Below are 27,667 nucleotides of genomic sequence, written 5' to 3' on the forward strand. Positions count from 1 at the left end.
CATGGGAGAAAATATTTGGAAAGCCCATATCAGATAAGGATTTAGTATCCAGAATATATAAAGAGATTCTTCAGCTCAACAAGAAAAGATAACCCAATTTAAAAATGGGCAGAAGGAATGAACATATACCTTTCAGAAAAAGAAATACAAATGGCTAAAAAACATATGAAAATATACTCAACATCACAGGCTATTAGGCAAATGCAAATCAAAACCATAATGAGATATCATCTGACACCCACTAGAATGGCCATTAGCCATTCATGGGTGTCAAATGTTTCATAAAAACAGAAAATGACAACTGCTGGTGAGGATGTGGAGCATGAGGCACTCATCCATTCTCAGTGGAAATGTAAAATAGTACACCTGCTCTGAAAGGCAGTTTGGCAGTTCCTCAGGAAGCTAAGTATAGAATTGTCATATGATCCAGCAATCCCATTACTAGGTATATATTCAGAGCACCTGAAGACAAGAACACCAATATTTATAACAGCATTATTTATGATTGCCAAGAGATGGAAACAGCCCAAATATCCATCAATGAAAAAGTGGCTAAACAAGCTGAGGTATATACATACAATGGAATATTACATAGCTGTAAGACAGAATAAAGTCATAAAGCATGTAACAATGTGGGTGAACCTTGAGGACAATAGACTGAGTGAAATTAGCCAGAAACAAAAGGACAAATACTGTATGGTCTCACTAATATGAACTAACATTAATGACTGAACTTTGAAAGTTGAGGTTAATAATACAGGTTATCAGGAGATAAAAATAGGGTAGAGATTGGACAATTGGTGCTGAAGAATTACAGATTGTGCAACAGGACTGACTAACAATTCAGAAGTGGATAGCACAATACCAACTGACTGTAGCACAATAATAAAAGTACACTGAATGAAGCTGAATATGAGTATGATTGAAGGAGAAAGGCTGGGGCATGCATGAAACCAGAAGGAAAGGTAGAAGAGAAAGTCTGAGATGTTATAATTTAGGAATGTCTAGAGTGGACAATGATGGTGATTAAATGTACAAATAAAAAGCATTTTTTGCATGATGGAGAATAAATTTCAATGCTGCAAGATTTTGAAAATGGATGGTATAAATGAAAAAGTACACTCAATGCAAGTTAGAGTCTATTATCAAAAGTAACACTGTAATACGCTTCCACTGAATATAACAGAGGCATTATGCCAAAACTAAATGTCAACAGGTAGAGGGCATGGGGGAGAGGTATGGGTTCTTTGTGGAAGAAAAGGAAATGTCTTCATATAGATTATAATGGCAAAAGCAGGTCTATTTACATAGGTGGGATTGTATGATATGTGAATAAACTGTTTAAAAATGAACAGAGAGAAACAAGTGCCAGAGAAAATGCAGAGAAAGAGACATACCGTTATACTGACAGTAGTCAAAACTGAGAAAGTGCAGCCCCGCAGAGAGCAGTGTGATGGTTCCACAGGAGGCTAGGGGTGGGGTTGCCATAAGATCCTAAAACCTAGTTGTTTATCATATACATGGAAAAACTGAGCATGGGGACAGGAGTGGACATTTGCACTCTGGTGTTTATGATGGCAGCATTCAAGATCCACAATGGATGGAGGTGGCCTAAGGGTATAATGACTGAGGAATGGAAGGGGAACTGTGGTGTTTACATACAATGGACTACTGAGTGGCCCCATGAAGGAATGAAGTTGTGAAGCATGCAACTAGGTGAATGAACCTTAAGGACTATTTGTTGAATGAAATGTCAGAAACAAAAAGACAAATATCATGTCTCACTCGTATGGACTAACTATCATATAAAATTCAGTGAACTGAAGTCAAGAGCATGGGATATCAGATTGGGGCCTATTGCAAAGTGTCGCAGCTTGTAAACTCTTACAGCAATCACATATATTCAGGAGATTTAACTGTTATTTCAAATTTCTGAGATACTGAGCTGTTTGTATATAATCTGGTTGTTCCCAGAAACTTCAGGTATTTATGAAACACCTGAGACTCAGAGTTAGAGCTCTAAAGCTTTGAAAGTCAGCATTACTCCATACAGGTACTATTTAAAAAGTTAAAAAGGGATCAGACTTTGACTAAAGATATGAATGAAGCTGATCTGTGTGGGCCTGGGGTCAGTCAGAATATAGGGTAAAAGACGATATTGTTATACTTTAAAACTTAAATTCTGTGTGAGACTAAACACTGAGTTTAGTTCTGAGGCCAACTAAACATTTGTCCAAAATTTACATTCTGGGTAGCACATTACCCAATTAAACTTATATGGTCAGTTTAGTTGAACACCATAAATACAAGGAATCTTGAACAGGGCATGAGATCTTGTTGGTTTGTTCAGGTTAGTGTGATGCCCCGATGCATCCCCGAGTGATTGGGAAGTGTCATGGTCAGGTTCATGTGTCAACTTGGACAAGTGGTGGTACCTGTTTGTCTGGTTGGGCAAGTGCTGGCCTGTTTGTTGCAGTGAGGACATTTCATAGAATTAAATCATGATCATGTCAGCTGATTCCATTTGTAATCAGCCAAGGGGTGTGTCTTCTGCAATGAGTGATGCATAACCTATCACTGGAAGTCTTTTAAGGAGGATTCAGGAGAAACAGGCTCTTCTTTCCTGCTTTGGCTGGCAAGCCTCTCCTGTGGAGTTCGTCCAGACCCTCCATCGGAATTGTCAGCTTCACAGCCTGCCCTGCAAATTTTGGACTCTGCATTCCCACGGTCATGTGAAACACTTTTTTTTTTTATTATTATTAATTAAAAAAAATTAACTAACAAAACATTTAGAAATCATTCCATTCTACATATACAATCAGTAATTCTTAATATCATCACATAGTTGCATATTCATCATTTCTTAGTACATTTGCATCGATTTAGAAAAAGAAATAAAAAGACAACAGAAAAAGAAATAAAACGATAATAGAGAGAAAAAAAAAACTATACATACCATACCCCTTACCCCTCGCCTTCACCTACCACTATTTCAAACTGAATTTATTTTAACATCTGTTCCCCCTATTACCCCCTGTTATTTATTTTCATTCCATATGTTCTACTCTTCTGTTGATATAGTAGCTAAAAGGAGCATCAGACATAAGGTTTTCACATTCACAGAGTCTCATTGTGAAAGCTATATCATTGTTCAATCATCATCAGGAAACATGGCTACTGGAACACAGCACTACATTTTCAGGCAATTCCCTCCAGCCTCTCCACTACATCTTGAACAAGGTGATATCTACTTAATGCGTAAGAATAACCTCCAGGATAACCTCTCGACTCTGTTTGGAATCTCTCAGCCATTGACACTTTTCCTCATTTTACTCTTCCCCCTTTTGGTCGAGAAGGTTCTCTCAGTCTCTTGATGTTAATTCTCGGCTCATTCTAGGGTTTTTCTCCGTCCTTTGATGCTGAGTCTCAGCTCATTCCAGGATCTTTGTCCCACGTTGCCTGGAAGGTCCACACCCCTGGGAGTCATGTCCCACGCAGAGAGAGGAAGAGTGGTGAGACTGCTCATCATGTTGGCTGGAGAGAGAGGCCACATCTGAGCAACAAAAGAGGTTCTCTTGGGGGTGACTCTTAGGCCTAAATTTTAAGTAGACTTGAACTATCCTTTGTGCGTTTAAGTTTCATGTGAACAACCCCCAAGACTGGGGGCTCAGCCTATAGCTTTGGTTGTCCACACTGCTTGTGAGAATATCAAGAATTCAACTTGGGGAGGTTGAATTTCTCCCCACTCTCACCATTCCCCGAAGGGTGCTTGGAAATACTTTTCCAGTCACTGATCAAATCATTCTGGGATTCATTGGGGGATCACTCTGGACAAACCATCAAAAACTCATGTGCTACCTGAGATTCCATGAAACACTTCTATAAATTTTATATTTGCAAGTGTTCTCTGTTGATTGTGTTTCTCTAGAGAACTCTAACTAATACAGGAAGTGAATAAAGATGTATTTGCAAAGTCCCCTTGGGGAAATGGGGAGAAAGGAGAATATATTCAACTTCCCCATTAGGAGAATTCCTGATATTCTTGCAAGCAGTGGGGACAACCAAATCAATAGGCTGAGCCCTAAATCTTGGGGTTCAACCCTGTGAAACTTATGCCTGCAAAGAATAGGCTAAGCCTACTTAAAATTAGGCCTAAGAGTCACCCCCAAAGAACCTCTTTTGTTGCTCAGATGTGGTCTCTCTCTCTAAGCCAACTTGGCAGGTGAACTCACTGCCCTTCCCCCTATATGGGACATGACTCCCAGGGGTATAAATCTCCCCGGCAACATGGGACAGAACTCCAAGGATTTGCTGGGACCCTGCACCATGGGATTGAGAGAGCCTTTTTGACCAAAAGGGGGAAGAGAAAAATGAGACAAAATATTGCTTCCATGGCTGAGAAATTTCAGGCCGTCGAGAGGTTATCCTGGAAGTTATTCTTACGCATTATATAGGTATCCCTTTTTAGTTTATGGTGCATTGGGGTGCCTAGAGGTAAGTACTGAAACTGTCCTGTGTTTCAGTAGCCTTGATTCTTGAAGACAACTGTAGAACCATATATCTTTTACAATGTGACTGTGATTGTTAAAACCTTGTGTCTGATGCTCCTTTAATCCAGTGTATGAACAGATGAGAAAAAAAAATTGGATAAAAAAACAAATAATGTCAGGTATCAGAAAATAAACCTAACATACAAAATGGATTCTGTGGCATGGGGGCCCCTTCAGTTTCTCTCCCTCAGCAGCTCTTCTGACAGGACCTGATGTGCTGGCAAGATAGTGAGCACAAACGTGCCAACACCCCACCCTCCAGAGGCCAGACCAGATAACCATGAGGATGATGTCATGATCTGCACCAGCCTGACATCCTCCCGGTGATGTCTGTGGCCACACATCAACCCCACCCCTCTTGGGGCTGTTTTTCCTTTAAAATCACAAGCTGTCAGAAAGAAACTTGAGTCATTTTTCCTTTCTCTTTCACTAGCAGGTTTTGCTGACTCCCACCTGCCTGTTCTCCCTTTGCTCTCTGTTTCTTCTAGCAATAAACCCCTTAAGCTTTAACTCGCTCTCTCATGTGGAATCTTTTAATGACCCTGTACCATAACAGATAACAGCAGGGATAAGGAGTAAAATAAATTGGGTAGATTGAAATACTAGTGGTCAATGAGAGGGAGAGGTAAGGGATATGGGATGTATGAGTTTTTTCTTTTTATTTCTTTTTCTGGAGTGATGCAAAGTTTGTAAAAATGATCATGGTGATGAATACACAGCTATGTGATGATATCATGAGCCACTGATTGTACACCAAGTATGAACTGTATGCGTGTGAAGATTTGTCAACAAAAGGTTTTTTTAAAAAGTATATTAAGAGATTCATAACAGTAAACTTAAAGAGGCAGAAGAAAGAATATTTGAATTAGAAGCCAGGACAACTGAACTTAAATTTTCAAAACAACAAATGGCAAGAAAAATTTTAAAACTGCAACTTAATCTTGAGGCAATGATAGACACCACAAAGTGTACAAATATGAGAATTTCTGGTGTCGGAAGGAGAAGAGAATAGTAAAAGGATAAGAAGGCCAGCTGAAGATATAATGGAGGAAAACTTCTGAACCCTCATAAAATACATAAATATGCAAATCAAAGAGGACAACAAATTCCAAATAGAATAAATCCATAGAGTAGTATAGCTGCCTAAGATATTTATTATCAGGCCCTTTGCAGATAAATGTTTGCCAGTCTCTGCTCCAGAGCAAACACATTCTAACTTTAGATCATCACAACTTTTGATTCCTTTCCCAAGAAATTTCTCAAGTTTCTCTGATGATATATCATTAAACAGATTGATAGAATAATACTTCACTAGAAAAGAAGCTTTTGTCATAGATTATGTATAACTGCATGCATGAGTCCATTAAAATTGAATAACTATGTTCTAGAGGATTCGATCACAAGATTGATGTAGTAATATAAAATAAATGTGTTTTAAATATTATACAGATTAGTAGAAAAATTTATATTTAATTTTTAAGCTTAATGATACGTATTTTATACAAATATATATATATTCTGTATTTATTAAACTAATGCTATTCCAGTAACAGAGTTAATAAATCATGTGCCAGATCCTGAATAAAAAAAGAAAGAAAGAAAAAGACACATAAGACAGAAACAAGAGGCCCTTGGGGCCCTGATTAAAGAGAGCTTAGTCAACACTAATGTTTTGAATTATCCCTTTGTTCATACCACAGACCCTTGGGCAATGCGACACAGTTATATTAGAATGGATGAGAGATGTCTGCTTTATAAGTCAGAAGAGTAACTGAAAAGGGAGGACGGAATGGCAAAGAAGCAGGACATCTTGAAAGATTTTCTCAGGAAAGGGTACATATGGAAGTTGATCTGGAAATTTATTTCCATAAAATTATCTGCCTCCTTGCATCCCTTGGAGAATCTTTGTGTATCTCTAAGAGTGCAATTTATTTACAGAAGTAGGTTTACTTTGGTGTGGAGACTTTTACCCTAGATTATTGCAAAAGCTACCATTTGGCCCTCTTATTTCTACTCTTGCTTTCCTGAAGTTAATTTTCCACATGACAGTCAAAGTGATCCTTTAAAAATGTAAATTAAATCACATCACCTTCCATCAGGCTCAGAATAAAACTGAAAAGCTTTACCATAGCCTACATGGACTTATGTGAACTGCTCCTGCTCACCGCTCAGACATTTTATCTTTCACGTTCCACCATTCTCACGTCATCCCAACCACACTGGTATTCTTATCAAGGTTATTCCCAAGTAGGGCTCTTGCAATAGCTTTTCTTCTGCCTAGCATGCCCCCTAGTGCCCCCCCACTTGCCCCCACTAATAGTCTAAGGAAAAATCCTTCCTTGTTTCTACCTTCTGATGGTTGCTGGAAGTCCTTGGCATCCTTAGCTTGTAGACACAGCTTCATTCTCTGCCTATGCTGAAACAATATTCTTACTGTATGTCTGTGTCTTTGTGTCCAGATAGCCCTCTTGTTATAAGGACATCAGTCATGTTATATTTAGGGCCCACCCTAATCCAGTTTGACCTAATCTTAACTTGATTGCAAGTACAAAAACCCTATTTCCAAATAAGATCACACTCACAGGTTCCAGGTAGACAGGAAGTTTGAGGGGACACTAATTAACACAGTACAATAGCATCACGGCTACACCCTGCCTGACATTGCTCATTGAACTTTTACTTGCATTTCTGTTAATTCAAAGCTAACTTAAATTATATTATTTATTTTCTCTCACCCACCACCCCAAATAGAATGTAAGCTTCATAGGGGCAGGGACGTTGTCTTGCTTGCTGCTGTTCTCTCCATGCCAGAACACTTCTAGATCAATGCATAAATATCTTCCATACGTTTGCAAAGACTTGAATACAAGTATCTTCATTTCTGCCTTGTTCAAGGAGCAAAAAATAGAGACAACATAAAAAGCATGGTACATACATTCAATGGAATATGATGCAGCTGTGAAAAGCAGTAATCTCAATGTGCTGAAACATAAGTCCCTAGGTTTACACATATTCCATAGAATTGAAGATGCCATCAGATATAAGGTACATCTTTGATTTATGATTACCAAAAAAAGGAAATAATGCCCAAGATGGAAGTCTAACAAAAGATGCTTTTATAAAGCTGTATATAGGTACAGACAAATAAATCCATGACACAGAAAGGGAGAGCAAGGAAACTTGTATGTCTCAACCCTGATGCTGGGTAAAAGGAAGAGAAATAATTTTCCCAAGAATTTAAATCACAAGCCAGTTCATGAGGATTTGCGGTTTGAATTCATACTATCATTGTGAAAAAACTCAAGCAGAGAATTTAATTTAAAGTAGTATTGAGTTGGTAGTAAGCCCAAGTGACTGAGAAAAGCAAACATCTTTTCTGGAAGAAATGGCTCTCAATCCAGTTCTCCAATGATTGTAAGATGCCATCAATGTAAGATACTTCTCAATTTCAGTGATGCAAAACTGTGAAAAGACTAGTATCCTGGAATTAATGAAATTCAACATTGTTAACTGAAAAACGGAAGATATTGAGAGCTCCCATTTGTGGGGGGGATAAAAGGATATGTGTCTGTGTTCAGTTTTTTATGTTTAAATAATCTATAGAAAGATTTGCAGTGGTTTTTCTGGGAAGGTGACCATAGACATGGGTTAAAAGAAATTTTCCATCTATTAAGGTGCTTTTAATTTTGTACCATATGCATTTATTTACTTTTTCTCTTAAAAAAACTTTAAAATGTTATACTACCTATTTGTATGTAGTAAGTGTTTTCCTTACTGTAAATTTCCTTTAAGATGAAATGTGACTCACTTCATCCAAAAACCACAATCCTTAAAAGTAGAGTAAATAATTAAGAAAATAGTTATTAATAACAATAAATAAAAAATAAGATAATTAACAGCAAGTAAGTGATTTGCTCCCTGTGTTTGGTTTCAAACTTCATATGGAGAATCTTACCATTCTCTAAGGGAAACAACACTTAAATGCAATAATCTAAAAACATTTATTTAGCATCCATGTGTACATGATTAGGCACCAAAATCACTTGGGATTATGAGTTTTCATATTTATAACAATGCCTTCTAGGATTTCACAATTTAAAGCAGAAAACAGAAGCCCCCAGATAAACCAATAAATGACTGCAGAGTCACAGAGGGCCTCTCCAGAATGCTTTACCCCTAGGAAGGTATTCACAGTTCCGGGCAATTTTGTTCAATTATCCCCACAGCCCTTAAAACAGTATCAGGTTGCTAGTGGGCCCTAGTGATTAACAGAAGCAAACAGTATTTCTGAAAGAAATGTTTCATTGTATAGATACTGAATAAAAATACATTTATATAGGCATTTCTTCTAAAAATCAAGAGCTCAAGTATTTTTAAGTGGTGGTACATTAAACGGGGTTTCACACATTCATTCAACAAATATTGATTGAAAGTCTACTAGGTGCCATGCACTGTGCTAAATGCTATGGACACAAAAATAAATAATGGCATGCTCTCAACCATGAATAACTTATAGTTATAAACAAATTATTATACTAAATGATATAGGGCTATAATTGAGGTATTTACCAATACGTGTGGGAATACAGAGAGTGTACCTGATTCTGTAAGAGAAAATGGTGGGAAGATTAACACAGAAGTGACTTTTTAGATATGCCTTACGGTAGGCTTTCCAAATCCAAATACCCATTGGAACCAGGCAGGCAAATGAGATAAGAGGTTAGGTCCTGTTCAGGACTATGGCAAACTGAAGAGCATTCAGCAGTTGCTGAAGTGGTCGCTGCTACTCAGTTCTAGCAACCTGTTGCCTTCTAGGTTTCAAATTTTCCAAGAAAAGGTGGAAATCAGGTTTCTGTGTGAAATCACTCAGGCAACTTATTTAAAACAAAACTTTTGGGGCCAAACAAAATATTTCTGTGGGCTAAATCTTGCCTGCCAGCCAAGACTCCATAATCTCTACCTTAAAGTATAAGTCTATAAGGTGAAGGAGAGAGGAAAGAGCATACTACATATATAATCCTTTGTTGATCTCAAATTTCTACACCATACAAAAAAGTCAAGTATGTGTTATTACCATGCAACCCCCTTAAAGTTATATTGCCCTATGGGTCTACTTTTAAGTCACAGCAGGTTTTATAACTCAATTGTCATTGCATTTATCTGGACTGAAGAAAAGAGGTTTCTAATTTAACATTTTTTTCAAGAAAAAGTAGCAAAACCCTCAAATCTAAACAAAAGTAAAAACCTTAAAAACTATTTTAAAATTTTTTGTGAAACTGAATATTTCTTCTTATATATCAAATTTGAAATTTGTCCTGTTCTTGTAAAGGCTTGTTCTATGATTTAAATAGCATTAATGTTTAAAAAGTAAACTTTGTGCCTATCATATGATTATGCCTAAGAGTTGCTTCCAGGAAACCTTTTTTGTTGCTTTGATATGGTCTCTCTCTTTCTAAGCTCAACTCTGCAATAAAATCATTACCTTCCTCCTACATAGGATTCTACAGAAGTTTCATGCGCTAAGTTTACTTTCCAGAAACCCATAACATCCACAGGGCTCCTAGGCCAGATAAGGCCTGAAACAAACCTCTCCAAAAGCATCAACTAATTCCATGCTCATATCCTATATTGTTGACACCCCTTTTTCAACATGAAAAAGTTAGAATAGACATAGTTCAATGATCCCTATAGATTGGGAGAAGGTTCAGAGGAGAAGGAGGAGATACAACAAAGAATGCCGAATCACTGTATTGATATTTTTTTTAGCCTCCAGTGTTTTGGAGCAGCTAGAAGGAAAAACCTGAAATTGTGGAATGGGATCCCATACCAACTTTGAAATCTGTTCTGTAACTATATGTTAAAATGTGAAAATTATTGCTTTTGTGTGTGTATATATACGTCATAAATCACAATAAAAATGTAAAAAAAAATCTTTGTAAACTCTATGAAGTATAATAAAACTAACTAGAAAAATGTTTAAAAATTCCATTAGTATAATCTAAGTACTTAGAAAGCTATTTTGAGAAAATAATTTCTACCCACCTTTTTTGCTTTGGGACCCTAAAAGTTGGAAAAACAAAAATATTGATAAGTTTTTAAAGTAATTCAGGTACTTTTAACAAAAGCATCATGGTGCTATAAGACATTAAAAATTAGCAGAAGCTGGGGAAAGAACATAAAGGAACTCTGTACCAACTTTGAAACTTTTCTGTGACTATTTCAAAATTAAAAGTTTTTTCAAAAAAAGGATTCACACAAAATTACAAATAAGTCTAAAAAAACTAAGGTAGTTCACTCATAGATGCAACTTTTGAAGTGGATTTTAGACTTTTTTCCTTATGACCAATCAATAATCCATGTTTAATGAAATGCCCTGTCACTAAATAGAGTACCAGTCAAGAAGATACTAGTTTAAGGGTTCCAAACTACCACAATCATTGACTAATTAGTGGTACTAACCTCAACCTTGCAAGTGTGGGAATGACCTCATAGTATAAAGACATAATCTTTCAGTACAATTAGATTGCTGATTTTTATAGAAAGGGTCAGAGCTGTCTAAAGCTGGCAAGGTTGGAACAAAATGAATATTCTTTTCAGCAATGTGTTTTAAAGCAGATCCATTAGTTTCTGGAAATTATTTTGGAAAGTATGGTATTACAATAATAAATATTTTTCAGTAACACCATTTGTAATGTCCTGATGAGGCCCATGTGTCTCATATTTCTGGTAGGAAATTTGTAGGAGATCCTGTGACTATAAGATTATACACTTCCCACATCTGAAGAGCTATCTATGGAAAAACTGGTCCAAGCCATATATTTACTACTGTATAAAATATAAATGTTAAAATTAATAGAAATCAGTATATTAAATCTTCTTGAAGAATTTCATGTATTTCATTAAATCATTCAGCAACTATGTATTAATGGTTTTCACACATGGCCCTCAGGTGCTGGAGACAACATATTTCGGCTCTATTTTTACTATCATATTTGCTATTAATTAATAGGTAATATGCTTCCATCTTGAAATAAGAACTATGCAGCAGAATATGAAAGAGCATTGCCCCTATCCTCCAGTAGTCACGTTTTAAAGATGGGTAAACTGCCATCTCTCACTACTGCTTTTAATGTGAAGTAGCTTCGAAATGAGTGCATATCCTCACCCCTCCTATAAATCAGAAGAAAAGTCATCATGTAGTACAGCAGTTCTCAAAGTACAGCCTAAGAATCACAAGGGAGGCCTATTAAAAAAGCATATTCTTGGGCTAAAGTATACACATTCATTCTTCCCCCTCACACCCTCACTATTTAGATCTGAAACTGGTTCCAGGAATTTGCAATTTTAATAAGCACGCCAGATGTACTAGAAACAAAGTCACAAGGACTACACTGAGAAACATTGCTAGAAGGTTCTAAGAGGAAGGAACCCAAGAACCCACTGGAAAATAACTAACAGGTGCTGATTAAGTTTCCCCAATTTATCTGCAATCTTGAGTCTGCTTAAACACCATTAGCATTCTGTTCTCCCTGACAGAATTACTCTCCACTCCATATTTGTTCCCACCATTAAGGGTAAACTCATATTCGCATTAAAACACATCTTAAACACCACCTCTCTTCCCTTTTGGACCTTCCAAATTTCATTATTTCTACTTTGCGTTACTCTGTTACATATACTTCAATTGTTACAGTTATAAAACTGTACTGTGGTCAATTTGTTTAGTCGGACTGGACTCCCAATAACCAGGATTTCCATATTCATCTTTCTTTAGTTTGCCAAGCACTAAGAATGCACTTCAATTTTCCTTAATGAAATAAGTAATTGCATTCTCTACTACCTCTGTTTTAATCACAGAAGACAACGGACATTATGTTTAAGAAAATATGAAGTGAGATAATCTCATAGCTACATGTTGGCCTGTCTACTTTGAGAAAACGACATCTGAGCTGGCGCAGAAAAAGAAAAATGAGAAATTGATGAAGTAAGAATATTTAATAAAATTAATTATTGTTTATTAATACTATATTTATTAAATATTTATCAAAATTAATATTTCATGCATTTAATAAATGCAGAGCAGTCTGATTACACTGGATCACAAAACAATTCAAAGCCCCATGCAAGACCATTGACCAAAAAAGACTGTTATTCCTTCTCTTGGCCAACCTGCCAGCCTACTCCTGGTCCCCACCACCGACTCCATCTCCTGTCCTGACTACCTTGAAACTAATCTTGCAGACCAAGGAAGGGCAAAGAAAAAACTATTTCAGACTCTACTTAAATATCAAACTCATCCTCAACCTCCATGTCCCCTCTCCCTCTAACCCTGGCTACTTCGGTGTCTGAGAGATTCCTAAATGCATAGTTCTTTCCTCCTCTCTCCCAGACCTTAAAGGCTCTGGATGGCCTAATCACAGCAAAGGAACACATTCTGAACCAAGTGTTCTTAATCACATCTTGATAAATCCCTCAGCCACCTGGGTGAACCAAACTGTCCTAATCGTAACCTCAGTAAGTCACTCACACATCTTAGCGCTCAACCCCCCTTACTATGTTCTAGTGCTTTTCATCCAACCCACTCCCAGTATTTAGAAAGCTTGCTGTCCTTTGTTTCTAGGGAGCTGAATTCTTCGCCCTGGTATAGCAGCCGGTGAACAGCCATCCTTTTGCCTGCTTAACATTGTCCGTAGCAGTTTTTTCTTTGAATCATATAAAATAATTTTTCAAACCGGAATAAATTGCATTAGCTTTCAATTAACTACTTAGGGCATAAAAGACAAATTTCCGCCAAGCTGCAATAAAAAGGCAATTTAATGGGAAAGTCTATTATTATTGAAAGTTGGGGAAAAAATTTAAGTTTAGTGATAGGGAAAGATTAGGATGCCAGCAGACCGCGTTGACCAACCCCCACCCCAACGCTCAAACTAGTTTGGGACTCCCACCTGTTCACGCGACCCAGGACCCGAAGGCAAGCAGGAGAGGACCGACCTTCCCCACGGTATAAGTTCTTTCCTAAACCTACACGCACCCCGCCATCCCTAAAATATGACGTGCTCTTATTCCATCATTTAACACCGATGAAGCAGAATTATGCTCGCTCCTACACCTGCCTTCCCCATTTCCCCTGCTCACCATGATGCTAGAAGCAGCGACCGCAGCGGGGCAGGTCGAAGCTCAGAGCAAAGTGACTCAACGCTCCCAAGTTGTCAAGGCGACAGGCCCCACCCACTTAGTCCCCAGGAAAAGAGGGTTGCGCCGCCCTAACCAGCCTACGCAGGCGCGCTGAGGTTCTTCCTGTCGGCGCCCCGCCCCCTTCCCTGACAGGTCTCCCCACCCCCACACCCCGCTTCGCGGTTGACCGCCCAAGGAGCAGAAGTGACCGGAGGGTTTTACGGCTGTGGCGGTGACTGCCGGAAAGTGCGTGAGTGCAGCCTTTGGAGCGTTTTGTTTGCCCGATCCCGGGGTGTGGGGGTAGTTGAATAGTTTCTGTGCGAAGACGAAACGGCAGCGAAGAGTTTCTGAATGTCTTCCGACATTGACAGTCTCTCGCCCTCACTACTTTCCTAGAATATGTTGGGGAGAATCTTTTTGTGAAGGTATCGAGAAGGGAGCCAGTTTCGCGATTGGTCAGGCGACTGGCACCCGGGTTGTCTGCCTGGGCCTCCGCGGTTGAGGTCAACAGGGGAGAGAGCTTGAATCTTTACAGTCAATGGGCATTTTAGATAAAGAGGCCAATAAATTGGCTCCAGAAGGGTTTTGGCTATCTGGGGATTAATAACGTTCGGATTAAACATGGGATTGTTTCATTTTTGTGCAAGGCATAGCCCCTTTTGCTTAGGAGCAACCCTAAATCAGAATTGGAAATGATTTGAAGCAATTCCTGGGTAAAATTTTTCGCAGGAAGGTCGCTGAGCCCCAGCAAAACTCATGAAGTTATTTGCCCAAGTTATTTGCTCATGAAGTTAGTAAAATGACGAATTTTACTAACCAAGAGCGCATGCTTCAGGATTTTAGTCTCCTCCCCACATGAAAAACCACTGGCACGTTAAACCAACAGGAAAACTAGAAAACGTTAAGTGAGGCTGTTTTCCTTCAAAGTCCAACTAAATTCTCTATAATTCTAGGATCAAAACCTTATTTTAGCATGACAGGACCTGAAATACTTTAAATTGACTGGCACCAAATTCCCACCCTGGAATTTTAATCTATAATGCTTCACCCCTTCCAACTTCGAAGACTAAAAGTATTATAAATGAGTACCACCTGAGCTGGTATTTGATTGTGAGTTAAAATAGTTACAAGAGCCCACCTCCAAATTCCTGGTAATAAAATAAAAAATCGTAATGTTGACGTCATACAGAATTCTGATTGCCTTTACCATAGTTTTTTAATATGAAGGTAAGCTTTTGTTTTAAATTTAGCTTTTTAAGAAAACCAGTTTATGATACAAAACCTCAGTCAGCACAAACTGGGATTAATGAGGATAAGGATGTGATGATAATACTAAATTACCTTAAAATAGTGGGCCTCTAGAGGAGAGGACTTTCTAACTCTATCACCCTCTTTCCTGGGGGGAGGAACTGCTCTGGATGTTAGATTCCAAGACTGGACTGGATTCTAGGGGTCACTACGGTAGTACAACAGATTATACCAGTGTGCTTAGTTCTCTTCTGGTACTCCTCACAAGTGGTTAAGACAACTCATATCCTATTCTCTCCTCTTTACCTTCAGACATGCATAGTACCTGCCCCTTCTTAACATGTTATTATCTTCCACTCACTTCTGTAATACAGCTTCTAGGCCTAGTCTAAGCTGTATGCCAGCCTTAAGTACAAAATCTCTTGTCATCTACATCTTTGATTATGTGCCTTCTGGAGCTGACAGGTATGTTGGAATACATTTTTGTTTGAAGCGTTTTGGGCTTAGCTGGTTTGGAGTATGTGAAAGCTATTTGAGAAGCATCTGTAAGTGACTGCCTCCATCACCACCACAGAAGAGTGGAGATTTATTTCTGGATAAACTAAAACCAGTCTCTAAACAATGTAAGAACTACACAGAAAATAGGAATTAAGCAAATTTAGGCATACAAAATTCTGAATGCAAGTGATTCCCCATAGAGGGCCCACGCAGATCACCTAAGTGAAGCTCAAAGTCTGTAAGCTTCAACCACATATGTAGATCTTCTAAGTCTTTTTGTCCCTTTTCAGAGTGGACAGAAAAGAATTGCCTTAAATTAAAAAAGATTTTAAGGCAAGCTCAAAAGTGAGAAACCAAAAGCAGAAAAAAGGCAATTTGGGAGAAAACAGAAAACTTTAAGAAAGCTATTATCAGTGAATTTAGAAAGGAAAAAGTTTGTCCTGCTAATATTGGATGCTTGTGTGAATTAGCTCATAAGCTCATATAATTCCCCTACTAGGAAATGGGAATTATACAAGAAAGCAATGTTCGTTCTTAAGATTTTTTTTTTTCCTTAGGGGGAGCCAGAAAAGAAGATTTATGAACTTTAATAAAAAAGAAAGGAAAAGCTCTTTGCTTAGGTGCTGCACTGGCAGCAGAAGCCTTTCAGCTCTAGTTTAAGAAAATGTAAAATAGTACTGAAATCCAGTGCTTCCTCCCCAGGAAGACATTACTTGTATTTGTGCAGCTATTGACTTGTGGTAGGTTGAGCCACCTACCCTGCCTACCAATTGGCAGCCCCATGGTTAGATCTCTACTTCCATGTGCATCTCAGGACCTCCCAGCCCTATACTTTCTTTTTTTTTTTTCATTAGAGAAGTTGTAAGTTTACAGATCAATCATACATAAAATACAGGATTCCCATGCACCACCCCATTATTAACACCTTGCTCTGCTCTGGAGTATTTCTTACAACTGATGATAGCACTTTTTAATAATTGTACTATTAACTACAACCCTTGGACTAATTTAGTGCTGGGTAGTTTAATTCCATGGGCTTTTAAAAAAAAATTTAGTTACCATATATGCAATCTATCATTTCCCTTTTTAATCACATTTAGATATATATTTCAGTGCTGCTAATTATGTTCGCAGTATTGTGCTACCATCACCACCATTCATCACCAGAACATTTCCATCATTCCAAATAGGAACACTGAACATTTTTTTTCCATTCTCTCTATCCCTATCTCATCCCCTGGTAACATATATTCTAGTTTCTAACTCTATGAGTTTGCTGATTCTAATTGTTTCAGATCAGTGAAATCATACAATATTTGTTAATGATATCACTTGTATCAGGACTTCATTCCTTTTTGCAGCTGAATAATATTCTGTGTATTATTATTTTTTTGTATACTGTATGTTAGGGGTCACATTTCATTCTTTCTCCATGTGACTATCCTGTTATTGAAGCACCATTTGTTAAATTTTGCAGGGAAATGGGGGGGTGGGGGTGGGGGGGAAAGTTCGGGTGGGGGAGTGCATGAGCCCGGAAGCGAACCTGGGTCTCCCACATGGCAGGTAAGAATTCTACCACTGGACTACCCTTACATCTCCTCTATGTATTTATTCATTCATTCATTGGTGGATGGGACACTTGGATTGCTTTCATCTTTTAGCAATTCTGAATAAGGCTTCTGTGAACATTGGTGTGCAAATTATGTTTGAGTCCCTGCTTTCAATTCTTTGAGGTATATACCTACAAGTGGGATTACCAGGTCACATGGTAGTTTTATAGTTCTTTCTGAAGAAAAGCCAAACTGTCCTCCACAGCCGCTACACCATTTTACATTGCCACCAGCAATGAATGATCTACTCCATTTTTAAGTTTTATTGAAGTATAATTGGCATACAATAAACTGCATTATTTAAACTACATTTAAAACTTAGTAAGTTTTTACGTATGTATACACCAATGAAACCATCACCACAATCAAAATAAACATCCATCATGTCCCAAACTTTCCTCATTCCTCTTTTTGATTCCTTCCAAGGCCCCAATTCTCCACTGTCACTATTATTTTTGAGCATTTTAAACATCACCGTGGTAGTCTCTGGCTATGCTGAGAACAATCTGAGTGGTTCAGATTGCTCTCCATGTACCAACTACTGTTTTTTTTTTTTGTTAGGCTCTGTTTACAGTTGCATAGGATTTGAGTGGTCTGTCCACTTTAATTCTTAAATGGTTTAGGAAAAGTATTAGTATGACAAATTTTCTGCAAGACAAAATTAATTCAAAATAAAAATTAGGTTACTGAGAGACAAATATGTATAAAATGGCTTTCTCGAGTTAGGTTATTGGTAAAAATGGGAATTACGGGATTTTAAAGGAGATTATAAGTTACATTAATATTTACTTTGGTCCTAGCATAAACTAATGCTGATGATGTTTGGTTGATTAATCCCCGCAACCATATAAGCAATAGGCATTATTTTCTATGTTTAAGCAGTCAGGGGACCTTTAAGTAGCCTCCTCCCTCCCTAACAGAATGTAACAAATAACACATAAAGTATGATTTTTCCTACTTGATGTTGCTTACACCTTATGCACCCCCCTTATTACTATTCTCTTGGCCTCTTAACCAGCAATCTTACTTTGCAGTCTACCATTACTTGCCAACTTGCTTGACTCACACAGCTAGGCTTTCCTAGTCTTAGTCTTCACCTTCTCTTGGGATAAGACATGATGATTCACTGTCTTCAGAGTGGATCTGCCCTTGCCTAGAGATAGCAGGGTAAATACAGTCTTCCTTTCAATGATAAGGAAACTAGGCTCAGAAAGGTTGAGTGACCTGAACAACATTACACAGCTGGGATTTATATCAGCTCTAATTTACTCCATTGTGACAAAAAAAAGTAAGGCACACCTATACATTTATCTCTGATGATACATTTTCTCCCTCTCATTACTTTATTTCATTCATAACATCTCACAATTCATAATTATCTTTTTTGCATATTGTATCTCCCCTAGGAGATGTTAGTGTTGCCTAGGTATCTTAATCTGACATGTTCACAGCCATATCCCAGTGTCTGGAACATAAAAGTGCTCAATAGATACATTTGTCGAATGTAAAAACAATTACCATTTCCCCAATTTGTAAAATCCTTTTTCTTTGATTCTGTTCTTAAGGCTACAATACAATACAGTCATTTGCAAAAATTTTCCCTTTTCATCAGGTATGTCATATATAAAGGCAGATACTTTCCATGATTAATGAAAATGGCCAATTCTTTAAGAGGAGAAGTACTGAATCTTTATAAAAATGTAAGTAATTATGTTGCCAATTTTACAAATGACATTATATAATATGATTGTTTAGAAATACATAATCTTTCTTTTTAAGCTGCTGTATCTTGGAAGAGACTATCCAAAAGGAGCAGATTACTTTAAAAGGCGTCTGAAGAATGTTTTCCTTAAAAACAAAGACGTGAAGGACCCAGAGAAGATCAAAGAACTTATTGCACGGGGTGAATTTGTAATGAAAGAGCTAGAAGCCTTATACTTTCTTAGGAAATACAGAGCTATGAAGCAACGCTATTACTCAGAAGTCAACAAAACTAATTGATTATTACTATAATTTGGCTGAAAGTCAATGCCAGCTGTTTATGTATACCAAATATAAAATAATTGACTCAATGGACAAGGTATACATGTGTAAAAAAAAAAAGATTTGAACTGCCTTACTAAACTAAAATTTATTCATATGAAGAGCTTCATCAGCAACTCTATCCTAAATTTTTAAATTAAAAGTCATTTAACTATATGTATTTACCCACTACCAATTATAAATTTATTAATGAACACACCCTATTTTGGAATGAAAATATACGAAAAATTTTCTTTCAATGTCATTAGGTTTTAGCCAGTTATTCTTAGCCGTTTCTCCATTTTACTGACAAGAGAATGTCATCTACTCTGTATTTAACCAAGCAAAATTTCTTGAACATTTATTTTCCTGAACTTTTAAAGGAGTAACTTGTATCTGACCTAATATGGTACATTAATAGCTTATGTTTAAGGTTCACTACAAAACAAATGGCGCCTGATAGTGATTTAATTTCAATCATAGAAATAATAATATGTATGGAGTCAGACTGACTTGTGTGACTTTAAAATAGCCAGCCAGGGACTGGCATTAGATACACACCTATTCAGTTATTCCCATGATTAATTTTGCTGCTAGCTCCCTTTGGCCTTTAAAACAAATCACTTATATGTATCAGTTTAATTTCTTTGGTAAAAAGTAATAAATAATGTTATTCTGTTCTCTTGTCACAAAGACAGATTTGTTTTGCTTCTACCACTAAATGAGTTAACATGGCTATGGACCTAAAACCAAACATAGTTTTAAGTAAATGCTTAAAACCTTTTAAGTTCACAGCAACTCTCATAAATCAAGAATCTTTTTAACTTACAATCTGCAAAAAAAAAGGATTCACACGTATACTGTACTGCCCATGGCTTATAAAGTATTCGATATCAATAGCAAGGCAAATGTTTCAGATTCCCATCAAGAAATATACAGACTATCATAGTCACCATAACTAGTTTTATTACATTACAATAATCAGGAGCAGTACAGTTCATGACAAAAAATATTACAAATTTCAGATCACTTCACAGCACATACTCCTATAAACATTTAAAAGTTAATTTTAATTAAGAGTGGCCAATTTTAAATTTAATGTTTGATATGACCAACATTCCTAGGTCAGCGCAACCAAATGATAAGAACAACTGGATCACACTGCATATGTCCCACACACACAAAAAAGCACAATGTACAAAATGTGCATGTTTCCGTTTACACTATACAAAAATAGTTAAAATACATTCCAGGTAAACATGTTACATTAAGAAATGGTACTAGTAAGAAATTGGCACACAAAGGAAAAAAGCAAAAGTATTTTCAACATGAAAACACAAGATAGTGGAATTAGAAACTTTTGGAGAAAACGTGATCTATTTAGTTCTTGGGGTGAGAGAAAGGAATTTTCTGTAACTGACATTTCTGCAGATAACATTTTTTTTCCCCCTGAACTCATCTATCTAAGTTGCCTATCAACATCCCAAACAGGCACTTAAAACTCTTAAACTAAAACATGTATCTTAATGTAGTTATGATTATTCCTCAAGAACTGATGTGAACATAACTTTAGAAAAAAATTTTCATTCAGCAATTGCAACAAAGATAAGATACCAATGCTAATGCAAACTGTTATAATAATAGGGGAGAGGTAAACAGGAATTCTGTACTTTCTGCATAATTTTTGTGTAAACCTACAATTTCTCTAATTAAAAAAATAATTTTCATATTCTGACTGAATTTACACCTACCACCTATATGCAATTCAATTTCTCAATGCAGAATTCATGCTACCCAATATTAACATAGAAGTTAAAAAATCTTTAATATGTAATTATTAAGAGACTAATTTTTGACAAATGGAATTGACTCCAGATAGTTTTTACTGACAACATAAAAGTTAAATATATATATATATATTGATTGGAAAATGGTTAGAAGGAAAAAGAACTCATTGGAGTACAAATGAGATGAACTTGTGCAAACTGCAACTTAACATGCCTCATAAACTTTCTATATCTATTAGGACAAAATTGTGCAATGGTGGCAAAGGTGTTGAATACCTATAAAAGAAAATTAGATTCTAAATTCCTATGCAGTGTGACTCAGTTAAAATAGAACCAAGAATTCCTAATTGGGAATACCATTTAAATTATACTACATACTTCTGCTACATTCTTCTGTAACCAAGACTATGTATTTTAGCAATTTTTTGAACCTCAGTAAGTATTTTTATCTTTAAGGCTGTAATAATTATATAACATTTATCTTATTTCTAGGATTAACTCCCTTTTTTACAATCGCTACAAAAACAAACTTTTTGTCAAACCATTCAGCATTCACATAATAAAGGATAATAACCACTGCCTTACAAAAAATTGCCCAGCTACATAAAAAATTCAAGAGTCCTAAAAATCCCCTCAGTTATACACTGCAACTCTTGAACTATGGCCATTTCTTTCTCTTGTGTAGAAACAAGAGGAAGTACTGCATAAACCTTGATCCCCTACCTAAACAGTGTTCCATAAATCTATAGTTTACTTAGCACATCATTTCAGAAATCATATTGATTTTTACACAGAAATTTCCTTTTCTGTGAATTAGTTCAGGCACCTGTTTATTTGTACCCAGATAAAATTATTTTAGAATTCAGTAATTTTTTAAAAGTCTATTTTAATTAACAGAGACAAACTGGAATATTATATACTTGGGAATTTTAATATTATTAACTGATATACAATTTAAGATGTACAATAACTGGCTCTACAGAATCACAAAGTTATGCTAAATTAAAAAAAATGTAATCACGTTTACTCCTTTATAACAATGACATAAAGTGATTTGTATAAAGTAGCTTGATTAAACAGTTGCAACTGAATTATACCAAAACAATTCCTTTAGAATTGGAAGAAACCTTACAGACCAAACCCTTTCTTTACAAAACTAAAGTATGCACTGGTGCTATCACTGAGTCATATGCCAAATGCCTCACTAAGATACTATAGACCACTATAGAAATGAGCACTATTTAAGAGCAGGGATTATATCCCTTGTTTGGGTATTCTATAATATCCCCAGTGCCTTGCATAGTGCCTGATATCTTGCAGGTACTTAAATATTTCTTGAATAAATGAATACTGATAAAAATAAGTTTTATAAATTAAATTTTAAACTATTTTTCACTGTAAGAAGATTTTAATTATTAAACAATGGAATGTATCACTGTTACCAGGGCTTGTCCTACTTACAGAGTATTTAAGGAATTCTTTCAGGATTACCTTTATAAAATTCTCTGTCCATTGGATAAGGTACTGTTTACTCCTAGAATGTCTGAAAATTCTTACCTTAGTCACTACTGGATCAGGCAACAAAAAGATGATGTTGAAAGGATCAAGATTAAATTGCTACAGCAACCACCTAAAAAATAGCTATTAAGTCAAATCTCATTATGGTATCTATCAGATTATCTTGAGACCCAAAGAAATAAGACTTGGGGCAGTTTGATGTGATTTGATGGAAAGCCTTCATTGGGATATACATAGCAGCAATAAATCTTGAGGTTAAGGGAATTACACGTATTCGAAGAAAAAGCATCAAGTTGTGGGGCATCCAGAAGGGTGGAGCAAATAGGATGATACTAATATGGCAAGGAGGATCCTGAACTAGAGAAGGAATATTCAAAAATAAACTTGATCTCTTGCACAATTTTGCCTAAAACTGGCAGTGAAGATGATGATACAGATAAAAAAATTACATGTGCTGAGCTTGACATATAGGTGTATCCTTAAGTAAAGTGAATGTAAATCACATAGTTTTAAAGCTAAATAAAGCCTCTGAGATGACTTCTTTTAATATGAAGAAATGGCTAGTAAGTGGTTGCCAAAAATCAGAGATATAAAACACAACACTAGAATCTAAGTCTCCTTCCTCCTACTCCAGAGATATCTTCACTCACACTATCTCACTTCAAAGATTTTTAATTAACATTTTAAAATGTACTGAAGGAATCATTTTGTTTATTTTTTAACCATTAGATATTCCTAAATATGGACCAAACTTGTAAAATGTCTATGAAATGTTACTTTAGCCATTGTTAAAAGAACTAGCTCAAATTAGGGATTTGGAAACTCTTTCAGTTCTTGTTTAAAAATAGTCTTGCCACTCCCCACAACTCAATTTTAAGTTAACATTTAGTAATAAGTAAAAAAAAAAAAAAAAAAAAATTCTGTTCTTTTGTTAAACAAAAGTGATGCTCCAGATCTGTCAACAGGTCCACCACATAGTGAGAAGTATCTTGCTGAGCTATCCAGCTCTCTCCTAGTTCCCATTTTGGACCAACCAATGCAAAACAACACTGGATGACCAAAGAGATAACATGAACTGTGAAACTATCAGTGAAGACCAAAGGTACATACAGGGGACTGTACTTGCAACTTTGGCCTCTTTAAAACCTACTAAGCTAAATGTCCAGTAATCTTTACTATCACTACCAGAATTGAATATTTTCAAAGACTGAACTTCAAGAAAAAATTTATGTTATTTTCCTATTTCCTATTCCTAGGAAAGAGGAATCTGACACAGGGAGACTATATTTAATTCCTATGAGCATTTTTTATACATATTAATTTTTTTTAGTTATTACAAAAATTTAATAGCATGAAATATAGCTCCAAGATTGTTGCTATAATTCCCATTACGCACTGGGTCTGCCTTAACAAGAAAAGTTATTAGGAGTCTTATAGGAATTTATCTAATGAGGAAAATAAATGATCTTTTAATATTTTCCATTGCCTTCCATTTTTTTCCATTTTTTACCTTTTTATAGAAAAAATATAATATTCTTGGGAGAGTGACCATGACAAATAGCAGTGGAAAGAGAAGGGAGGCGACCTTTGTGAACAGTTTAACTTTACATTCATTAAGGTTGATATGAAACTCTAGGACATGACGCCTAGAAGATGAATCTGTAGGAAGTCCATAAGTTTGTGTTCCCTCAATATTCTAGCAAAACCAATCATGAAGTCTCAACTAACGTTACAATTAGAATTAATCCATTTATGTGCCTAGATAAAACACAGAATAAGGAAGATTTGAAAGTTTCATTAATTTGTTTCACACTGAAGTTCACAATTGGTAAGAAAATAGGAAATAGTTAACTGCATGCACCAAAACCCCAAGACAGAAATCTCAGGTATTCAGTTTCTTTTCACAGACATTGCTAGTTCAAAAACCAAAACTTAGGGAATACTGGCACTTAGAGGAAAAAAAGTTTCCACTGTCATTTAAAAATAAGCATTCAAGATAAAAGCTAACAGTTTGCATGGAGCAGAAAAAAATTAGGTAATGCTAAAACAAATGCTAATAATTTAGTGTAATATACAAAAATTACCACTTTTACTTAAGTATGCCTTAAGAAAAAAGTACAAATTGTATTTACATAATTATACACTTTGTCTTTGACTTCTTTTTCTTCTTTTTACCGTCTTTGCTCATCTTTTCTTTGTGTTTTCGAATTTCTCGAACTAATGTATAGAAAGCATCGTCAACACCCTGAAATACATAAAAAGAATTAAATGTGAATATTTACTTAGGTTGAGTTGAAGCGAACAGGTGACAAGATATTTTACTTAATGGAAACATTAATACTGAGAAAGAACAGGAATTTTGTTTCTCTCCAGGCAAATGAATATATTTCAGACTTTTAGGATCTTAAATGTCTTCTCCATGGATGTTTTGTCAACATTATAAACAAAAACACTGATTTTCATAATAGGTTATAATAGTATCAATGACAACTGAATCTTGGATATGCTTCACAAATGACTTTTTCCCAGTAGAATTTGATTTGCTATTAATTTTTCCATATTGTCAAACCCCACCAAAACCCCAATTTGTTTGTGTTTCTGATAATACACTCAATTATCCCTGAGTTTCTGGACTTTAGATATCAGATATGAAAGTACATACTAGTTTTAAATTTTCATTAGTATTAATAATAGTATTTGAGCTGGAATTCTATAAAATCCATTAAATTTAACTACTGTACTAAGGACTGAATGATATTTGAGTATATATTCAGTTTTCAAATAATATATATTAAGATAATGGTTTCAATAAATACACTTTTTGTGTAAGAAAGAGGCTTAAAGTGGTGCCAAGATATACTACTTTGAAAATTATAATCCCTCTGATTTGTGGAGAAATTAGCCAAATCATTTGAATGCTGTGGTAGTTAAATTTGGAGGAGATTTCCTTTTATTTACTATTGTTTTAGTTTCTATTTAGTATAATAGATCATTCAAAAAGTAGCCACATAAAGCAAAATATCATATCTTCAAAGTTTTCCATTTTGTCATGGTAGCGTACAACTATTTGTGATCAAAACAAGATATATACATCAGTTAAGGCTAAAGTAATTTCAAGTCAAAATGATTTTCAACTTAATAACAATCCATAACATGGAAAAATGGCACTCTGAATATAGAAGCAGTATAGATTTTTAACACTATAATACTTAAATTGTAAAAGATCCTTATATAAATTTTTGTCATGTTGCCACTGAAAAGCAAAAAAATAAAAGCAAATTAAAAGGAAAAAAGATCTATGTATTTCAACTAAGGAATAACTATAAAAAGAAAACTTACATTAATAATACTTCCAAAGCTAGACACCAGAGGGAGACTTAAGAACAACAAATAAAGTAGTATAAATCCAGCCACTTTGAGAACAATGAAAAACTGGGGTTTTACTAATTGCAATTAATTACCTTGGCTGAATATTCTTATGAATATAATCATTACATTATACTATCTTGAAAATAATTTATAATTTAAAAAATTTAACAGTGATCTGACTTCTTTACTGTACCACAAAGACCTCTCAGAATTAATACTTCAAAATAGCATCAAAATTAATTCAGGGCATTTTCTTTCAACTTATATTTAGCTAATTTTCACAGTCTACTGTGAAATTCACTGTGAATTTAGTAGTAAAAAAGCTTTAACCAATATTTTAAAGGAAGTAAACAGAGTGGGAATGAGAAACTTACCAACATTTAAATAGTTGAAGATAAAAACCAGCACTACTAATGTATAACCAATATTTTAAAGGAAGTAAACAGAGTGGGAGTGAGAAACTTACCAACATTTAAATAGTTGAAGATAAAAACCAGCACTACTAATGTAGATACTAGTGAATAAAGTCCCTAAACTGCACTCACTGATGTTCCCTACCTTCTGTCATCATTACTGATATAATACATATATTTTTGTTTCTCCCAAAGGAAAAGTAATAACTGGTAATTTATCAGCAATATAATTAAGGTTCCATCACTGACAGCCTTTATATATATATATATATGGCTTGATGTGTGTGTGTATACATACATATATACACATGTATACATATAGCTTCATGCTAACCTCTTTCACAGACAGGAAGAAAACGTTCAATGATATAATAAAGAATAATTATTCTACAGCTCACCAACACCTGACTGATTTAGAATCATAAACCCTGAGAATGGGATGAAATCTTACCAGAGCGTCTAATTCACCTTCCCTACTCTTCAAGGATTCCTTTTCAACATACACCCTTAATGTAGTCTACTCCATCTGAACTGCTTTTATAATAAAAATGTAAATGGTACTAAAAAGGTGAAGCAGATAAAATGAAAAAAGCATGAAACAGATACAGAGAAGGCACATTCTAAGGGGAAAACAATAAACAAGCATTGAAAAGATAAAAACTCAAACTAGAATTTGGTAATATTACTCTTTTCTAAGATTCTGAAAAATACTTTAGGCTTATGTTGCACTGAACTCCACTTTCTGCATAATCCTATTAAAATTATGATTTGAGAGATGTCACAATTAGCCTAAAGTATAGCTAATTACTTTTCTTTAAATGGGAACTAGACATTTTCATGCACAAACATAAAAGACAAAAGTAGTATTCCAGTAATAATTTAATTTAAACCCATTCCTTTTAGAAAAACTAATTTGTATTTGTTTATTACTGTCAAATTAATTTTGTAAAATATTTTAATTTAAATGTATTTTAAATGTATACTTTTTCTCTATACAAATGCTATCCGTGTGCATTGAAAAAACAAGATCCAATTCATGTCCAACAATCTGACATTCACACTACACAGTCACTGAAAATATGGTTTACACAAATTAGAAATTTTTAAATAGTATATTATATTTAGGCTGTATTTTAAAAATGAAAATTATACAATAAAAAGTACTTTATTCTAAATAGTTTTACTTTAAAATCATCCAATAGTGAATCAATAGAAAGAAAAAAATAACAAAAATCACAAAGTTAAAGCTGGTCATGGTCACTAATTTTTAAAAAGTTTAACTTTTCAAAGTTTATGTTAAATTTGACAACAAATCCCAAATTTAAAAAATATTAAGGGTTTATAAATATTAATGAAAAGTAATGTCAGTCATGCTTTATTTCTTCTGAGTTTAGATTTGGATACTACATAATATCTTCTGGAACTGAATCTACTATTCAGATATGTATTTTATACTTTGGGAAGACACATTATTTCAA

The 27,667-nt window shown here is 35.3% G+C and overlaps 3 protein-coding genes across 11 annotated transcripts in view; 1 reads left to right on the forward strand and 2 right to left on the reverse strand.

Annotated features, from left to right (window-relative positions):
- Positions 1-13,809, reverse strand: part of DNAI7 (dynein axonemal intermediate chain 7) — a 129,968-nt gene extending 116,159 nt beyond the window's left edge. For 3 of the 7 annotated variants that reach the window (XR_013179591.1, XM_077170325.1, XM_077170323.1), the window contains exons 1-2: positions 13,686-13,784; positions 10,593-10,610 (exon numbers count right to left, since the gene is read on the reverse strand). Coding sequence is in view for 5 of the 7 variants with exons in the window: in XM_077170325.1 (XP_077026440.1) it covers positions 10,593-10,610; positions 13,686-13,688 (21 nt within the window). In the remaining 2 variants the exon portion in view is untranslated. Of the gene's footprint in view, positions 1-10,592; positions 10,611-13,685 lie in introns of all 7 variants that reach the window. The other 4 variants (XR_013179592.1, XM_077170328.1, XM_077170324.1 and 1 more) reach the window with 4 other exon arrangements.
- An 18-nt stretch (positions 13,810-13,827) lies between these two features.
- On the forward strand, positions 13,828-27,498 carry ETFRF1 (electron transfer flavoprotein regulatory factor 1). Of its 2 annotated transcripts, none has more exons than XM_077170332.1 (3): positions 13,828-13,974; positions 18,693-18,780; positions 18,860-27,498. In XM_077170332.1, the coding sequence occupies exons 2-3, from the start codon at positions 18,730-18,732 to the stop codon at positions 19,079-19,081; spliced, it is 273 nt and encodes a 90-aa protein (XP_077026447.1). In that variant the 5' UTR covers positions 13,828-13,974; positions 18,693-18,729; the 3' UTR covers positions 19,082-27,498. The 2 variants fall into 2 exon arrangements, with proteins under 2 accessions (XP_077026447.1, XP_077026446.1); XM_077170331.1 differs by having other exon boundaries at positions 13,831-13,970; positions 18,860-27,495.
- KRAS (KRAS proto-oncogene, GTPase) overlaps positions 20,046-27,667 on the reverse strand; it is a 43,522-nt gene continuing 35,900 nt past the window's right edge. The window contains exon 5 of one of the 2 annotated variants that reach the window (XM_077170329.1): positions 20,046-24,652. In XM_077170329.1, coding sequence (XP_077026444.1) covers positions 24,536-24,652 — 117 coding nt within the window. In that variant the 3' untranslated portion in view covers positions 20,046-24,535. The remainder of the gene's footprint in view (positions 24,653-27,667) is intronic. The other variant, XM_077170330.1, reaches the window with a different exon arrangement.

Source organism: Tamandua tetradactyla, chromosome 7 (genome assembly GCF_023851605.1).
Source record: "Tamandua tetradactyla isolate mTamTet1 chromosome 7, mTamTet1.pri, whole genome shotgun sequence".
Lineage (NCBI taxonomy): Eukaryota > Metazoa > Chordata > Mammalia > Pilosa > Myrmecophagidae > Tamandua > Tamandua tetradactyla.